Source organism: Planococcus citri, chromosome 4, assembly GCF_950023065.1.
Source record: "Planococcus citri chromosome 4, ihPlaCitr1.1, whole genome shotgun sequence".
NCBI classification, from domain to species: domain Eukaryota; kingdom Metazoa; phylum Arthropoda; class Insecta; order Hemiptera; family Pseudococcidae; genus Planococcus; species Planococcus citri.
The window spans coordinates 33,108,760-33,127,774 of record NC_088680.1 but is presented as its reverse complement, the minus strand read 5'-3'; the positions used below and the strand labels follow the sequence as shown (position 1 = coordinate 33,127,774).

The 19,015-nt window shown below is 36.0% G+C and overlaps 1 protein-coding gene across 7 annotated transcripts in view; it reads right to left on the bottom strand.

Moving 5' to 3' along the window:
* LOC135843216 (phosphatase and actin regulator 1-like) overlaps positions 1-19,015 on the bottom strand; it is a 126,764-nt gene that overhangs the window by 71,471 nt on the left and 36,278 nt on the right. For 6 of the 7 annotated variants that reach the window (XM_065361017.1, XM_065361014.1, XM_065361016.1 and 3 more), the window contains one exon: positions 389-586. In XM_065361017.1, the coding sequence (XP_065217089.1) occupies positions 389-586 (198 nt within the window). Of the gene's footprint in view, positions 1-388; positions 587-1,206; positions 1,313-19,015 lie in introns of those variants that run through there. The other variant, XM_065361019.1, reaches the window with a different exon arrangement.

The window sequence follows — 19,015 nt, the reverse complement described above, 5'->3', positions numbered from 1 at the left end:
AGATTGATTATCAAGATCGTAATGAATGTTTATTTACGAAACGCGATTCGCGAAGTTACAACAGAAAGAACGTCAATGCTAAATAGCCAATAATATGTGACGCTACAATACATAGACATACATACTAAATTTCAGTTTTCTAGGTCAAGTTTGTAAAATTTTGGTTTTTTCTCATTTTTGGCGAAAATTTGATTTTTTAAAATTCACCAAAAATCTAAAAATAGGAAAATCTTGAATTCACTCAACATAAAATCAAACATCCCAAGGGGCTAACATGGAGAGGTAACTAGGCAAGAAGGGACTGTTGAAAATATTTCGTATTTTCCTTATCGTCATCCCCTCCCCAACCTTCACCAATTTCTAAAACAAAAGCAAACGATATACTCACATCTAGATGTAGCTTCAAACTTCTCCGATTTCTTTTTCCGTTTCCATTTCCACGGTTTGAATAATCTACCTAGGGCGGAAAATTTACTAACGGTGGCTGCTGTCGTCGCTGGCTTTCTTTCCAAATGCAACGACGACGTTCTGGTCGTCGCCGATCCCAGACTATTGGTCCGTATGGCAGTGCCATTTTGCTTTTTGCCTGCAAAAGAAAGAAACAAAAAAAAAAGCAAATTAACTTCGATTCAAGTTGGTCGATGACGACGTACACTCTATACACGCGTATAATACTAAGTACGATGTTATTTACGCGATAAAAACCATATCTAACCCATTAATACCCTCCTCTCGCACCTTTCTCATTCATTGTTCACACTTAATCCCATCAATTACACACTTATACATAAACCCAGAGCAGCGGAGGCGAGTAGCGGGGCGGACTCCCGCTACGAAAATAGATACCTTAGCTGCTACTTCAATCAGACCGAAACGAAGGCAAATTTTACACGTTCGAGGTATACCTACTTCTATCCAGCAGTTTACTTTAGCATCATAAACGCCGAAAATCCAAGCACACGTAAACGGAAATAAAAAAATAAACCCTTTTTAATTACGTCGATTTATCTCTATTACCTTACGTAACACGTGCAAAATCTCCTCTTTAAGATCCTCCATTCCTCACTTCATCATTTCGACACAACGACAACGCAACGTGCTTCTATCCAAACGATCGTGAATTACTCGCTCGGTCGACGAATCCGCGTAAGAAAAGAAAATCACACGTATTGACCATGTCCGATAAAAATAGATCGTTTGGCTTACCCATCACCAAAGTCGTCGCCACGCCACACCGCTCTTGTAAAACATCCCGCGAAATTACAATCCTTTTTTTTTTACTGCTAATTCGACCCATAACACTATTTTTTTTGCTCAACTTCCTGCAACGAGACCAGCGCACAGTACAGTGTGTTGTGCCTCCTTCTCCGCCATCGTAGATTAATTACGTCCGATTTTTCATCTCTCTCATTCTTCGTCCGGTCGCCGTCCCCCCTGACCACCCACTCACCTGTCATTTTACAAAACATAACCTCGACACGCTGCTACTGTTATTGTGTATGCATTATGCACATCATATACGTACGAACGAGTAAATAGATACGCTACATACGATACGTAATCGTACCGTACGTCGTACTATTTATATTTTGAACACAACTGCCAACCTTGGAAAGTTCACCCCCAGAAGTAGAGGTATTTTCCTTCCAATTTTACGCTATTTTTGAAACGCTAATTGGACGTTACAACGACAAAATACATAAAACATGGTAAAAGAAATACGCTCACAAAATTATTATTTTCAATTTTTTAAGAGAAAAAAAATGGTATTTACACAAAATTCACTAAATTTGAAATTCATGAAATTCAATTATTTTCACCAAAAAAATGTAACTAGATGGGTGGGTCATTTTTTTAAATAAATCGTCCAAAATTTAACGACGGCGATGGGCGATATCACGTCCCAATGTAGGTGAATTCGTGAATTTGTTCTATATTTTAAAAGAGGCGAAGGAGGGAGGGTTCTCATTGGTCAAATTTATTTAGTTGTGGTTTAAAAGTAAAGGATATTAAAACGAGAATCCAAAATATCCGATTTTCGATATGTTTTCAAATTAGCATTAGAATTTAGTACAAAAATAATTTTACAAGGGTCTTCAAATATCTATGAACACCCCCCCCCCCATCGCCTATTCCTCTTCCATGATTTTGAACGCCTGAGATTTTTGTGGCAAACTTAGCAACTTCGTGAAAATTTCAGTTTCCGAAAAAAAACACCATAAAATCTGTCCAATTTAAATAGCTGGAGATTTCGAAACGGTTTATAACCATTTCCAGTCGACTCGTCATGTCAAAAATGGAGCACAAACAAAATTTTGGATTTTTATGTCAAACAGAACGTGTAATGTGAATTTTTCAAATGATAAATTATTATACATATTATGAAATCATAGGAGAAATATACGGTTTTGAACCAGCATGTAATGGGTTATTCCACGTCAATGCGACCAAGAAATGGTCAGAAGGGAGTAGGCGATTTTTTTGAAATTTTTCCTGTGAAAACATCTTCCGAAGAAAATGACCAATGGCGCAAATCGCAGCCCTCTGGCTCTTTTATGAAGGCTGCTATGGGTTGTCAAAGTTTTCAGTGAATTTGAAATATCATCCATTTTAGCAGTGGATTACTCGATAACCGCGATACCTACCAAAATGGAACTTTTCCCAATAGTTAGGGGTTTCGAAAGGCTTTTCGATAATATCATAAAAATCAGTGTTGCCACTTTTTTTCGTACAAAAAATTAGCTCGAAAAGTTTCAAAACGTAGTTTTTATATCGTTCCGACTCTCAAAAATTCTGAAAAAAATATATTATAGACAACTTTTAATGCTAAACAACATATTAAAAAATTGGAATGGCGATATTTCGTAAAGCCGATTTAAAAAAATTAAAAGTTTACAAAAAAATGTTATTTTTTGATTTAAAACATGAAAAAAAGTTTTGATTGGTGAAGTCGACCCATTTGACCCCTATTTTTACGTATCTGTTGAAAAATTTGAAAAAATCCTTTCACTCAATGAAATAAACTCATCAAAAAAAAATCAAAATTCAGAAAAATTCAATTTTCAATCTCAAACATCAAAAAAAGTTTGAATTTATTCAGTTGCCTTATTTTGACATCTTTCTGACGTATTTTATGAAAAAGTTGATAAAAATTACACTCATAGCAAAAAAATTAAAATTCGTTTATTTTTTGAATCTTTTCGAATTTGACCCTAATCGATATTGGGAAAACGATGTGTAATCACTAATCAGCCAAGTCAGTCACTAACAAGCATCAATAATAGTTTCAATGGCCCTTTCTTGAGAATCTGAAATTTCCGAACTATCGCTGGAGACTCCAGAATAACTTGAAACCGCCTCTATCAGTTCAGCGAGTTGAATTCCGGGTCTAACGTAAATTTTAGCTGTTCAACTTTATTGAGTAAAATTTTGTGTAAATTTCAACTTTCTAAAATCTGCCGGAGGCTACAAAGCTGCTCAAAACGATTCGAAACTGTTTCCAATCGATTCGGAAAAGCAAAAATAACGTAAGTACATATCAAATTTTAGCTTTCTAGGTCAATTTGGTAAAATTTTGATTTTGTCTGTTTATTGCCAAATTGATTTTCAAGAATCCACTAAAAATCGGCAAATGAATTTTTAAAATCTGAAATGTTGGCTGGTGATGTAATTTTGCATGCTCTTTCGATTAGGAGTTGTCTGATTCAAAAATTTTCTGCCAATTAGGATACCTCGCCTACCTTTCTTGTGAATAAGATTTTTTTTAAGACGTTTTCCAAAGTACAGACTTCAAAAAGAATAAATTGAATACTGGGGTGTTTATTCCGAAAATTTCCCAAGCTATACGTATACACAGGATGTCTTATCATTAAAATATTTATCCACAATTTTTTCAAAACTATACCGAGTCTACCAAACGCTGATGTGAAAATTTATCAAAAAACGAGTCGAAAATCTAAAAAAATTCCACCCCCCCCCCAGCATGAAAATTTCAATTTTTCTTTTTTTTTCAACTTCAAAATATGTAAGAACTTTTAATACCTAGAAATTCGCCATAAAAATCAATCGAAATAAAAAAATTGAATTTTTTCGACGAGATTCACTCAGCGAAAAACTGACTAGAGAATCTAACGATAACGATTCGCATTTAAAAGTACACATAATCTCGCTCTGCAGATACACCTTTTTGATATTCTTATTGTACAGTCGAGTTGTCGAATTGTCAAAGCCATCTATGGCACGACACGTGTACACAAGTACACAGCACACACATTCCGTACCTAAAAACAATATAAACCCGTACGAGCTAAAGTGAAATTAAAAAATTTTCCCCATATCGTTGACATTGTCATCGAACCAGCGTTTGAAAAACACTACATCGAAACGTGAAAAAATTAACTCGAGCCAACGCTTGGCACTCTATTAAAAATAATCGCACACAAAAGGAAACACCGCGCAGAGCGAAATTGCTGTTTTAAAATTGAAAAAAAAAAACTAACACACATACCACAGGTAAGTGGGGAAGTGCAAGGGGGTGGTAGGAACAATAACGAAGGTACACGAATGAAAAAAAATTTCTCCTATTTCCGCGCTCGAGCACGAGTTGGATGGTTACATTCTGGCATTTCGAACAAAACAACGCAAAACAAAACAACAACAGAAAAAAAACTGGGTAATTAGTGCGATGAAATATTACCCAATTAATCCAGCAGCGAAACGCGGTGGATTTATCACCACTAACGATATTGTCAATTCGTCATGATATGCATCTAGATAATATACGTATATCTACCTTATTTATTGTATTCGTAGCTTTTACCCACCTACCTGTTTACACCCATAATCACAGCGCGATAATAATTACGTAAACAAGATAGCGATCAGATTGTCGATATTTGTATATTTTTTTCAAATTCGAAAGCGAAATCTGTTCACGCATTTTATCAAAATCGCGAACCGATAAATTTTTTTACACCTATCAATCTGCATTTTCGCACAAGTACCCGTCTGCGGGCTTCTTCTTTTCGGCTGAATCGTTTAATTAATCAGCGAAAGTCGCCAATGAGATGAATAATCGTTTCCTCATCTTAATAAACGTGTCTACTTTATCGCCTTTCGTCGTCGTCGTCGACTCGCGACGATGACGATACTCTCTGCTTCTTCCATAACATCGACGACGTGAAAAAAAAGAAATCATTTCACGCCCGCGTTTATCACTAATTTGTATAACTAATTAGTCCTCGAGCGCCTCTTTTTTAGAAGAATGTGCTTGTCTCGAGAGACCGAAATGTCTCGTTATTTTCCACCATGCACAAAAAAGATATCCACTCGCGAGACTAGGACACGTTACATCGTCCATCAATCGAAATGACAAACAAGAGGACTACTTGAAATATGACACTTAGCCAAGTTATGCTTTTTAAAAAACTCACCAGAAACCTTTCAACATGGAAGGGAAGCAGATAACCTAATACGATATTTGGTCATTATCGTGTATCGAAATCGATACAAATAATGGTCGATGTCGATTTACATTTTACGTAATCGTTGATGTAGACAGCTCAAAAGAAAGCAACAAGATGGGATACTAAAATGGGAGGGGGGCGAGGCGAATACACGCGATTAAATTCGAAGAATTCGTGATAACTACAACTACCATTTTACCTTATTATTAGAACATCACGTCGATACATTAAGTATAATTTTATCAGCGATTTAACTCGACAGGTCCGATAATTAGGTAATCACTAATCACGTTAGTTATTTGCTGCTGTATTTGGTACTTCTGTGTACATCTTGTATTATAGATAATCATCTGAGATACTACGAATTTTTATAAGGAAAATAATATTTATTTTGTTCATTCGAAACAACCAGCAAGTACATACATAGTTGTAGAACGAATCGAATGTTATTTCAATACCTACTGCGTAGAATTTTATATCATTCTAGTCGTATGCGTGGCACCCTACCTAAATATGCTACCTGTGATACATATTTTACACAGGTACGAAAACCATGCAATAATGTATCTCTTTTTCCAGCTACCAACGCGAACGAAAGTAAAAGAGTACATTTTTTTAATACTTGTTTTCTTGTAATTCTGTTTCGTGTAGTTTGTTTAAAGAAACGATTTTTCCGACTGTTATGTTTTCGTCGGATACTTTTACTGTACTTTTGCTATCGTCGTTTCGGATATTTACGACTGAATATTAAATTTTCCTTTTTCCTCTTGAAATTTATTATGTAAACGGTTGTTGCGCTGTGATTTTTAAAAGCCTTCGAAAACTTTCCACGCGAATCTTTCTCTCGTTCTTTCTTACTGAAACTTTTCCAAGACGTCTCGTAAAAAGTCAAAGTTTTCCATTGTACAATACTGTAACAATGATACGACACACATTGACATACAGTGAGCTTTATGAATTTGGATCTGAACTGAACCAGACACGAGAAATAATGAACATTTTCAGCAACTTTTTTTAAAATTCGCGAGCAGAGTCGTCAGCGTGTAGAAAGTATTACCAACAACGAAGGTATTCTAACTGACATTAAAAGCGAATCAAAAAAGCACCTCAAAATCCATCATCAGTGCAAGTTTCAGCGATAAAAATTCATTTACAGATTGTTGGCGAATTTTTACAACTTGAATTTGGTTGTCTATTTTTGACCCCCACTATTGATTAGTTAAGATTTTGAATCATTCTGGAGCCTATATACAGTGAAATTTTGGTTTCTCCAGTTTTCAAAAAATATGTACCATAAATAAATAAGGTCAAAATTAAATTCATCCCCTAAAAACTCGGATTTACTGTTTTTGTGATCCTTTAGATTGATCTCAGCACATATTTTCAAAATCCTATCAAGCTGGTTCAAATCCAAAATTTTCTTCAGCAAATTGCCTTATCAAAAATTCACGTTAGGTATGTCAAAAGGAAATCTAGCACTTTACATACACATATAACCCGAAGAAACAAATTTCAGCGTTCCTCATTTGCTTGTTCGCGAAAGGCGAATTTTTCATTTTTTCCTCTCAAAAATAATCGCTGGACAAATTTCTGATTTTAATCGACACAAACGGATTTTGAAAGTATGTGCCAAAATTGGTCGAAAGAGTCACAAAAACGGTAAATTCTAGTTTATAGATGGATGCTAAATTTTACTTGGCCTTGTTTATGACATTTTTTCGAAAACTGAAAAATCAAAAAATCCGTTGGAAACCCTACGACCACTCAAAACTTACCAATTGGCTTCAGAAGTCAAAATGGCAAATAAACCATTTTTCAGCATTTCAAGTTTATTTTTGATTAAATTCTGACTACTGAAAATGAGCCGAATTTGAAGTTTTAAAAATTTTCCAAAAATCACAGCAGCTGAAATTTGCACTATGGAGATGGTTTTTGGGGTTCTCTTTCAATTCTAGTAAGGCTCGTTCAACTTTGGGGGGGGGGGTATTTCCAAAATTTACTTGACGCTAACTTTTGAAAAAAAAAAAAAAATCGGTCCACTTTCTGACATTATGCTACACTTCTGGAAACTTGGAAGAAAATCAGTTGACTTTTATAGACGCTGAATTTTGAAAACTAGAAACAAATTCTTTAGTGGTCCTGATATCATTTCAGACATTCAAAAAATGCTGAATCACCAAACGCTTACATAGGTGATACAAATTTGTATTTTTTTCAAAAATAAGAGAGTCCAATTGCTTTATTTTGGTCAAAAAAAAAAGACCAACAGATAATCGAAACGTGATCAAAAAATGGTCAAAAAATCTCAAAATAAATTTTGTGAAGGTTTTTTCGCTTTGTTTTAGTTTGTCTACATGTCTGTAGAACACACAAAAAAAACAAATTCCTCTTTCGCATTTTTCTCGCAATTTTTTTGAACGTCAAATGTGTAATTTCATTTCAAACAGAGCCTGCCACCGAACTGCGATAAATGTAAATTTAAAAAAAAAATCTGAAGACTTTTCTCATTTTTTTGCAAGTTACTAAGGTGCTTCAATAAGTAACGTCCGTTTCGGGGCTAGCGCCAAAACTACCGAACCAATCAACTTGTGCTGCTAGTATGTTGTAGGCCAACTATTTCTCTTTCGTTTGCCGGGTCGCTGGTTATTCTAGCTTATTTGGTTGCTTCATAACATCAGTTCAAAGTAAATGCTTTTTATGAAGCTTGTGCCCAAGAAATGATGTGCAGAATTTTTCACTTTTTTAATGCAAAAAACACAACTGAGAAAAAAATTGTTAATAGAATTGTCCTCGGGTATGGCCTGGATGCAATGGATACCAGAAATTAGTGTTACTTGGTTAATATGCTCAGTGAAGGCCAACCAAGCCTCTTTGATGATGATTGCGCCGGACACCATGCAACAAGCGCCACTTTCCATAACGCTGTCCTGCGCGAATTCCATCGAGAATTCAACCATAGGATGCACATTTCTGATATCCATTGCATTCAGACAATACCTCGAGGACAATTTCATCATGGATTTCTTTCTCAGTTGAGTTTTTTGCCATAAAAAAACGAGCAATGCAGGGAAAAATTTCCCGGATTCGAATCTCAGAAGAAGCACTCACTTTGAACTGATGTTATGAAGCAACCAGTGAAGCTATAAAAATGAACGACCCGGCAAATGAAAGAGGAAGGGTTACTCTACATTCCACCAAAAGCACAACTTGATTGGTTGAACTTTCCTATTGTGGTGGTGCTTTTTGTATTGGTATTAAAAAAACAAATAATTCCGAAAATCATTTCTTGGGCACAAGCTTCATAAAAAGCATTTACTTTGAACTGATGTTATGAAGCAACCAAATAAGCTAGAATAACCAGCGACCCGGCAAACGAAAGAGAAATAGTTGGCCTACAACATACTAGAAGCACAAGTTGATTGGTTTGGTAGTTTTGGCGCTAGCCCCGAAACGGACGTTACTTATTGAAGCACCTTAGTATCTTCGAATTTTTCCGCAAAACTTTCAAAAAGTAACCGAAAAATTACTTTGATAAGTAGGCTAACCTTTTTTGGTGAAAATAGTAATTTCCATTAAGCAATGAGGAAAAACACATTCAAGTAACTGAAGAGTAAAATTAGTTAATCACTGAACAATATTTCAAGTTTTCAATTTTTTTTATTTTTTTCACTACTTTTCCTCACTACCTTTTACAAATCTTGCATGAAGACTTTGAAAAAAAAAACTACGGATCTGAGAAGTGTTTCCTTCAAATTGATCTGAGGACTAAAAAACATTACAATAGTGAGAATTCAACAGAACAGATCAGTCTTCGGATCACAGATCTGTTTACTTCATATTCACCAACCAAATCACAATTTTAAACTTTATTCTGATGCATGCAATTTTCTCTGCGCTAATCCAAACTTCTATTTTTTTTTTCAATTATTATGATTACTTTCTCTCGTTGCAAATATTCTCGAATTTTACGTAACTTGACGATTAACAGCACCGAACACAATTTCAAATAAAATAACCATTGCCACGCACGTTGAAATATAAAACAATAGATCCATTCAACGTACAATCGAATTTGCTCCGAATAAGCCAAAAAAAAGGGAATGCACTGTCAGTCGATTAATTCATCGCTCGTCTCGTACACTTTCTCTCTCTCTCGCTCACGTACTCGATCCAGCCACTAGTTGAATATCGATGACTGATGGATACAAGTGCTTATTTCATGTACAGGTAATTTCTATAAGTAAGCGTGCGCGTAATAATTAGCGTGGAATTTCGCATTTTGCGCCCGAAGCGTGGTAGCACAAAAAGGGTGCAGGGGACAGAAATATAAGACGGCGAAATTTCTCTGTACGACGAATAAGTATTTAGCATGTGTAAGTATAGATGATCATAATAAAGTACGGATTCTGTAGTGTTGCATAAGATTTGATTAGCTCGACGAGAACGTGTTTGTGGAACTTTGGTGGTATGGTATGGCATGGCATGTACCAAGTATAGTACTATACATACGAGTATAGCAGATTGTTGTTGACTGTGTATAATAATCAACAAAGTACATAAATATTGGTCACGTGTCAGGCATCGTGTTTGCATGAGCGAAAGCCCACCCTGGCATGGTGTACGTGTTAATTATTCTACACACAGAGACAGTCGACTAGGTTATAGAAAATATAAGAGTTAAAAAGCAGAGTGACCCAAGAGGTGGATTATATGTGAAGAATTTCGATTCAAGTCCAGGAAGATTGAATGACATTGTTTAAGTAGCCCTCGAGCTACATGTAGTTCAATTTTTTATAATCAAGCGATAATACCTTCAAGGTAGGTGGCATTGCAAATACAGACTGAAAAACATAAATATAAATTCCTCAATTTTTTCTATTTTTTTTAAGGAGAAGTGAAAATATTTCTTCAATGGTTCAGCAAAGCTTGTGAGAAAGTCATAATTTCAAAATATTCTTTTCAGTTTGAGCAACTCTTCCAGTTTACCCTCAAGTCAAAAGTAACAAGTTCAAGAACCTGCTTCCCGATCATGAAAACCCCCAAAGACAATAGGACTAAAGATGATCCAGAACTTACAGATAATGTCAAATAACACCACTGGAATCCAATTGCATTTCGAAAATAATTTCCAACTCCAAGTGCTTCGACATTGCCAGCATAGAGACTCCAAGATTAATACGTTCGTATACACTTACTCGATCAGATCAACGAACGATTTCCGGCGTTCATTTGGTCGATAGCTGTTGATTTATTACGCATGGTATCTCGAAGCGACACCGCCGCAGATTCCACATACTAGATACATTCTCAACACTGCCCCCTAACACTCAGCCTACTAAACTTATACGAAACGTAACGGGATATTTGAAGAAGAATTACGGAAGTATGTGCGATTTGCGAAGCCTCTCTTATTGAATGTGGCAGAAGATTCTGAAGATGTGATACCGACGACCAATGCTACCATATTTCATGTCAAGTTGTCATGATTTCAACGCATCAATGAAACGAATACCATACGTTCGTATAGTCCACGATATCAATCAATAACAAACCTATGGTGTGGTAGAAATATGCACGTTGCTCATACGAACGTACGTATCGAAAATACTACGCCAATATAAACGGTTCATTGTGAAGGATTCCTCCATGATGATTACTCACATAACGAAAAATGCTTATTGAAAAATCAAACCAAATGTGACTCGCAGCCACAGAAAGGATGATACAGTTCATTGGTATAGAAATAGATACTGCTTGTATAGAAACTGTTGCGATACACGCGTACTAGGTACAATACGATCAAAAATTCGCTACGTCGGGATAGAAAATTTTCACAAAGTTATTTTTAATCTGTGAAATATTACATAGATGCATTTTTGAAATAATAACACAGGCGCGTCGAGATGGGCAAAATCGTCGAAGATTTTGATAGATTGCCAAAATTATGAGAACGATGCAATTTTCGGAAAAGAAGTGCAAGTTTTTTTCTCACGTTGGAGAGCGCAAATGAGAAGCATTTTTGGAGAATTGTACTTCAAATTGATATTAATTTCATGCAAAAGTACCTATACCAAGAAAAAATTAGAAAGTCATTGCTCATCACTCATCAGTTGGTGATTTTAAAATGAGATCGAAAAAAATTTAACGAGAGAATTTTTGCAATTTACCAACTTCGACTGAACTAAAATTTCTAATTTTGAGCTGCTGAGGTTGACTTTTCAATTTCTGATAAATTTCAAAAATGCATCAAAAAACTCTTTCAACTCTTCACCAAGGATTTTTTAATTACTTGCCCAAAATGACGAATTTAAGACAGGATTAAATTTTCAGCTGCCAAAATTGATCGGTCACCTTCTGAAGCGATTTCAATGATCTACAGAAAAAAGAACTTTTGCTACTAGAAATCAGTCAACATTGATTCGGAAAAACCAACTTCTACACAGAACTGATTTCCAGATTTCAATCTCAACATTTATTGTTATTTTGAAACGTAATTCATCAACATGAGATTTCCAGGATTTTCAAAAATTCACCAAAAATCCAAAATATCAATTTTGGCAGCTCAAAATTTTGTTTTGGAGAATCATCATTTTAAAATGACTTGAAATTTTTTCAAGATTTTCACAGGGGGATTGAGTTTATTTCAACCAAGACCGAGTACTTGATAAAATTAATTGAATTGCACGTAGCAGTTTTCTCTCATTGACCAAAGAGTTGATATGCAGCATTACTTCGTCATCCATAGAACTTCTCGAATACAAAGTAGGTACGTAAATAATAATTCTTTTCACGTACTCGTATTTGGACAGATAGACCAGGATATGAAGAGTGATATTCCAAAACTCGCTTTGTCCATTTTCACAACTTTTCAGGAGAGAGGAAAAACAGTTTCCCTTTAAACGGGTAAATTGGCTTTTTAGGCGAGTTTAGCACTTTAGTACAGTCATTTTAGATGAAATGAGAGGATTTATTCGGACTAATTCCTACAAAAGGTTTTTTTGCGGGATACTGTAGTGGAAGGGGTCCTATTCAACATACTAAAAGTCCCACCCCGTACCCCGCGTGCGTCGCGTGCTAGAGCGTGAAAAGTGTCCCGCCGCGGCGTTTTTTGCGATTTTCTCGCGAGGAGTTGATTTTACGTCGAAAATAGTTTTATTTTTGTGTTCTACGTCAAATTTCCGATCTAGTGATATATCAACTGTCCTTCTACCCCCAAGGGGGGTGGAGCTAGAACTATTCAAAAAAGGGGGGTTTCCTGAAAAATACATAAAGATTATAGGCGCCTAAGAGGGGTGAAATGGTCCCCGAAAGCGTTCGAGTTGATATTAGCATGGAAGATGGGTACCATTGAGAAACTTCCGCGTGAAAAATTTCAGATCCACATCCCCTCCCCTTTTTGAGGAACCCCCCTTTTCTGAAATTTCAATACCACTTTTCTCAGCCCCATTTTAACCGATTTTGAAAAATTTTCAGTATGTTATGTATATCCCTAGTAGGTATCCCCACAAAAATTTTCAACCCCCTCCCCTCATATTTACCCCTCAAAATGGTGTAAAAATGTGTCTGAGGGAGGGTTGGGGTAAAATGGGAATTTGGGGAAAATAACTAAATATTAATGAACAGGGTGTCGTTTTCTTATGATTCGATACCGCTGAGCACGAATATGACATCAGATTTTTTGCTACACTCATCTAGACCTCTCCAGAGCACTTGGCCCTCTCAAGTTTTACTATTGTTGAAAAGCATAGAATAAGTTGAAAAACGCTATTTTGAGGGGTAAATATGAGGGGAGGGGGTTGAAAATTTTTGTAGGGATACCTACTAGGGATATACATAACATACTGAAAATTTTTCAAAATCGGTTAAAATGGGGCTGAGAAAAGTGGTATTGAAATTTCAGAAAAGGGGGGTTCCTCAAAAAGGGGAGGGGATGTGGATCTGAAATTTTTCACGCGGAAGTTTCTCAATGGTACCCATCTTCCATGCTAATATCAACTCGAACGCTTTCGGGGACCATTTCACCCCTCTTAGGCGCCTATAACCTTTATGTATTTTTCAGGAAACCCCCCTTTTTTGAATAGTTCTAGCTCCACCCCCCTTGGGGGTAGAAGGACAGTTGATATATCACTAGATCGGAAATTTGACGTAGAACACAAAAATAAAACTATTTTCGACGTAAAATCAACTCCTCGCGAGAAAATCGCAAAAAAACGCCGCGGCGGGACACTTTTCACGCTCTAGCACGCGACGCACGCGGGGTACGGGGTGGGACTTTTAGTATGTTGAATAGGACCCCTTCCACTACAGTATCCCGCAAAAAAACCTTTTGTAGGAATTAGTCCGAATAAAAAACTTAAAATGACTGTACTACTTTATTTGGGTGGATTTATGTTGTAGGAGTGTAGGTATACATTTCATCCACTAAATACTCCTGAAAAAAAGTTCAATAAAAATGGACAAAGCGCGTTTTGGAACATTATTTTTTTTTTAATTTTTAGTGAATTGGCTATTTAGGTGAGTTTAACACCTCATTTTGGTAGGTTGATGATGTAGGAATGTGAGTCAATACTTCATCTACCAGGTACCACTGAAAACCCAACTTTGATAAAAATGGACAAAGCGAGTTTTGGAATATCACTCTTCATATGCATACATCGGGTCACAAAAGAGCAAATTTGTAAGAAAAACAAGAAAAAAATTAAACAAAGCAGGAAAGGAACTTCACCACAGGGTTGAAATACACAACTACGTACCGAGTGTCTGATTAATTGCGAACTCCCACTCGTTTTTCATCGCTTTCAGCTTCGTTTTTACGCGGATGAAGCAAGTCATATGTAATAAAATATACTTATTTCGAATTTTCGACTTTTTCACGAAAAAAAAAAAATTAAAACTAGAAGGAGCCCGCAATTAATCAGACAGCCGGTAGAATCAGCACGCACTCCTTTCTTCCTTCCTACTTTCAACTCTTACTGCAAAGCAGGTGAAGAAAGGTAGCCTACTTTCATTTGCGTAATTACAAAAGCGTAGAATTTCAGAATATTGTCGAGTATGAAAAGCTGCAGAAAAGGCAGAAAAAAATTCCCGAATGGCGTAAGGGCGTAACTTTTTTTTGATGCATGCAAAATATACGTGCACATTCGAGTATAAGTAAGCATGTAATACCATGAAACGAAAAGCACAGACGATGCCTGCTGAGTTATGAAGGTGGTGGGTCCCAGTCCCAAGTCCCTGCTCCGTGCTCCGTATACGCGAATGATGGCTTAAGACTAATGTAAAGTTGTAGTTAGACTGTAACTTTCATCAGGATGGCGGAAGGAAGCTGGTAGCGTTGAATGTATGACTTTGGCGAAGTAGCGAAGGTATGTTTATGAGGAAAAGGGTTACTCGTGTCAATGTACTTTACGTGCCCTAATATAAGTAAGTTACTGGTGTGTGTGTGCCTCTGCATGCTGATACTCGCGTATACTCTTGTGCGAATAAAAAAACGCCGTGAATTCATAATGATGGTGGCTCGCAAATGTGGTACGGTACCAACTTTTTTTCATTTTAATAGATTAACGCGAAAGAGTGAACGAAAGAGGGTTTTGTTTTTCAGCTTTTATACGTATCTACACACATCCACTGAATGATGGATTTAGAACACCAGTTAGTTTTTTCAGCACTGCAGGTTTACGTTACCTATGTATGTTACTACGTTTTTCGTAATTATTCGGTCGACTGATTCGACAAACGGTGCTAATAGGGTGGTCAGTAAATGGATAAATATTAAATATAGCGTGGAAATGGGTAAATACGTCATTTGAAAAACAACCAGCCTACAAACCACGTTCGAGTTACGGCCATTTTTGATTGAACGTAATTATTAAAGCGTTTTTTACACTCTGATCAAATATCGAAATGCTCCGTTCGATTGTCCCCTGAGGATACACTTGAAAATGGGGAACTCGTTTGCAAACATTTTGTGGTTGTGCTGGAATATAATAAAATTTAAATTGGATTTTTCAAAATGCTCGTGGATATTTCGTTGAAAAGATCCAAATTACATCGAAACAAACGAACTTGGATCGAGAATTGATTTTTACGATTATTTCGATCGATTTTAGAACAAATTTTTGAAAACTTGTTTTTCACCAACCATTTTTTGAATGAATTTTTCAAGAACACGAAAATCTAAAAATTTCTCTGCAGGGTCCTCATTTCCACAACAGCTCAAAACTGCCTTCAATCAATTCCAAAAGGGTCCAAAACAGGCCCAATATGACTATAATTGAACCGAATTTGTACGTTAGAAAATTTTTCAAAAATCAAAAATGTAAATTCAGCACTAAAAATGTTGATTGCTGGCATTAATTTTGGATACTCTTTCAACTGTTTCTGTCTTATTCAAAAAATTTTCAAAAGTTGGTTGAGAGACCTTTTTATGGTAGAAAAGTATCCTCTTTATGGGACAAAGCCAAAAAAATTAAAAGAAAATCCAAAAAAGTAGTCATATCCATGCCAAATTTTAGAAACTGTTGTATCTTTTTTTAAATTTTAAATTTTGACCTTCTACGTTTGACCGATTTTTTTCATTTTCCAGAGGTCAACTTATGCAGTAAGATTTCCTAATCAAATTTAGCACCTCGAATTTCATCTCACCATAATATTCATAAATTTTTCCATCTACACACAATTTTTCGAACTCGTTTCATATTAAGCAATTCAATTTCTATATTCAGAAATTAATAACTAATAACTGAAAAAAATTATGTGCGAAAATTTCGAGCCATTCTTGAAGCTTACAGCATAAAAATCTTAGAATCGTCCTAAATCGACACCAATTATCTGGGGAAAGGGAAGGGGTTCGAAAATTGAATAATATTTTTTTCAAAAGAGTAGGAGAATGGAAGCAGGAATTTTCACATATTCAACAACCATCTTACCACTAACAACTCACGAGAACAAAAACACACCTCATCGATTCGTTCAGCTTGTCACAATATGTAATTCAATTTCCAAAATGAAAAAAAATACGATCACTTTACAACGAGAAACACATTTTTTACGCATTCTCCTCATTAATTTCAACTTTCCACGCGTCGCAACAACTCTTTTTTGCATTCTTTACAGCGGAAATTTAATCAACCTAGTCATCTCGAGAAAACTTTGAGTAAATCAACATCAGGTAGATACTCGTTGGTCAATTCATCAACGTCCGGTCTCGTTTCGTAAAAAAGGAGATCTTTTTTATCCCAACTTTTTTACCGGACTATGTCCGTCTTCGTCGTTGAACTACGTACAACAACAACAACATTAATTCGAAACGACTACACAAGCTGGAAAAACCGAACACTGTAATTTTTCAATTTCTATCTTATCTTCAGCGTACGTACTCGTAAGTACATCGCGTACTATACTTAAACTCGTCATACGCATTTCTCTCTACGTACAATCTTTCGTCTTGCTTCTCCTCCACTCGAAGTTTTCTTCTCTCTTTATTTAATCCTAAAATAAATCATCCATCGCCAGAGCTGGCATCTCGCGTACTAAATTACCAATACACACAAAAACCGAGGATCCTTATAAAACGACCATTTATACGTCATTTTTCAAACCCACTCCTTACAGTCTTATATACTTAGCCCCAAACACTTGAATTATTATAGGAGAAGAGGTCGAGACGCGACACCAACTCTCAACACCTTTAACCAGAAAAACAATACACTTTCGCGTATATTAAGTTATAATTATATATACATCGGAGAGCTGAGCCGCCTCCTTGTACACTATTATTTTTATATGCTGATGCCGTCGTCGTCGCGTCGCTGCGCCAGCTGCCGCCGCCGCCTTTTAATAATCATAATAATAATATAATGCTGCGGGAGCAACAGCAACAACAACAACGCAGAGAAAGTACATAAATTTTACGTATACTATTGTCCTTGGTTACTTTTTTTCTCGGTCGATGCGCCGCCATCACTGACCCTGCTGCCACATTGCGGCCACTTCGGTTGAAATTTGTGATCGCTTTCACGAATTGAAAAATTTTAGGTATAAATTCCACTCTATATTGTACCTAGTTGGCAGAAATACACTTCTACTATTACATGTAAATTCCTCACTATATTGAATTACTTACGTAATTAAGCATAATGGCATCAAATTTTAACAAAAATTTCAAAAATTTATCGATTCCCTGCTTCGCAAATTTTTTACAACGACGTGACACAGAAAAAAAAGTATGTAAATTGCATAAAAGAAATAAATATTGAAACACACGTAACATGTGAAGTCATTCAACGCGAATAAAAAATGCAAAAAAATGGGGTCACTACATACCAAAGCGTCCAGAAAATGGTGCATTAGGTCATCGATTTTTCGATTTTTTGCATGTCGATGGGCTATTGTGAGAGAAAGGTGCACGCAAAACCATATTTATTTTTCTTTCCATGCACTCGTCAGACTGGAAGAGAAGAAAAGGAGTTGAAATACATTATCTTGGAAGGGTTTCGTTGAATTAATTTTCTGTGGGTAAAATATTCCCCTCTCTACACAACTTGACTAGAAAAATACTTCGCTCGAAATCTGCATTTTTTTATTAACTTTTTTTCAAACCTTTTCTTTCTTCTACAATTTTTTAAATATTAAACGAAACGAGAACGATTTCTAGAAAAAAAGAAGAGATTTTTGATAACAATTCGCCGAAAAATTAAATTCGAATGATCGATAGATAGCTTTAATTACTTACACAGTGAGATAAATATCAACTAATTACACGTGAACGAGAAAAATAATGCAGCATTTGATGGCAATTCAAAAGATGCGTCGAATGTATTGCGTGTTTAGCTTTTACTAGGAGCTCTAAGAATGTGATAGTTTCACGTTCAATTTTTATATCCGTCAATTTTTTTCGTAGCTTGCTATCGATCTACTCGAACTAGTTCATCGTTAAGTAATAAAAAATATTATTTTTATCAACTTTACAAATACAATTTTCAAAACTTCGTTTCAAAAAATTCTCAAATCATCCACAAACACTCTGCTACTTTCGGATCAGGTACCTTCCGGATTAACTTTAAATAAACTGTACTAACAATAAAGATATATTATGGCTAGGTAAGGACAATGAGCCGAGGTAATTGTCGCTCTTGTCTATCAAATCTCATCTGCTTTCTCTAACCTAGGAAGACAAGAAAGAAAAAAAACAGCCCAACGGTTATTTTTTCAACTATCAAAGGAGCTAGCAGCGTCGTCGAGCCGCGTAACACCCACATCTTCATTTTCTACCCAGCGCGTATTTCCGGCCACCAATTCAAACGGAAAATTGCTCGCGCGAATTGCCCCCCAGCTTCGATACTCTTCAGTGTACACGGTGAAAGCATCGATGTTGTATTTGATTTCTTACGTAATCGTAATAAACACGATGGTGAGTTATTTCCACCTTTTAACTTGCCAATAATGAAAGGCCTTGTTTGCATAAACCAACTATAAAATTGCCATGAGCCCGGAACGCATACTTGATGCGGTCGACAGTGCACCAGTGCACCTATTATGCACTGCAACATGAA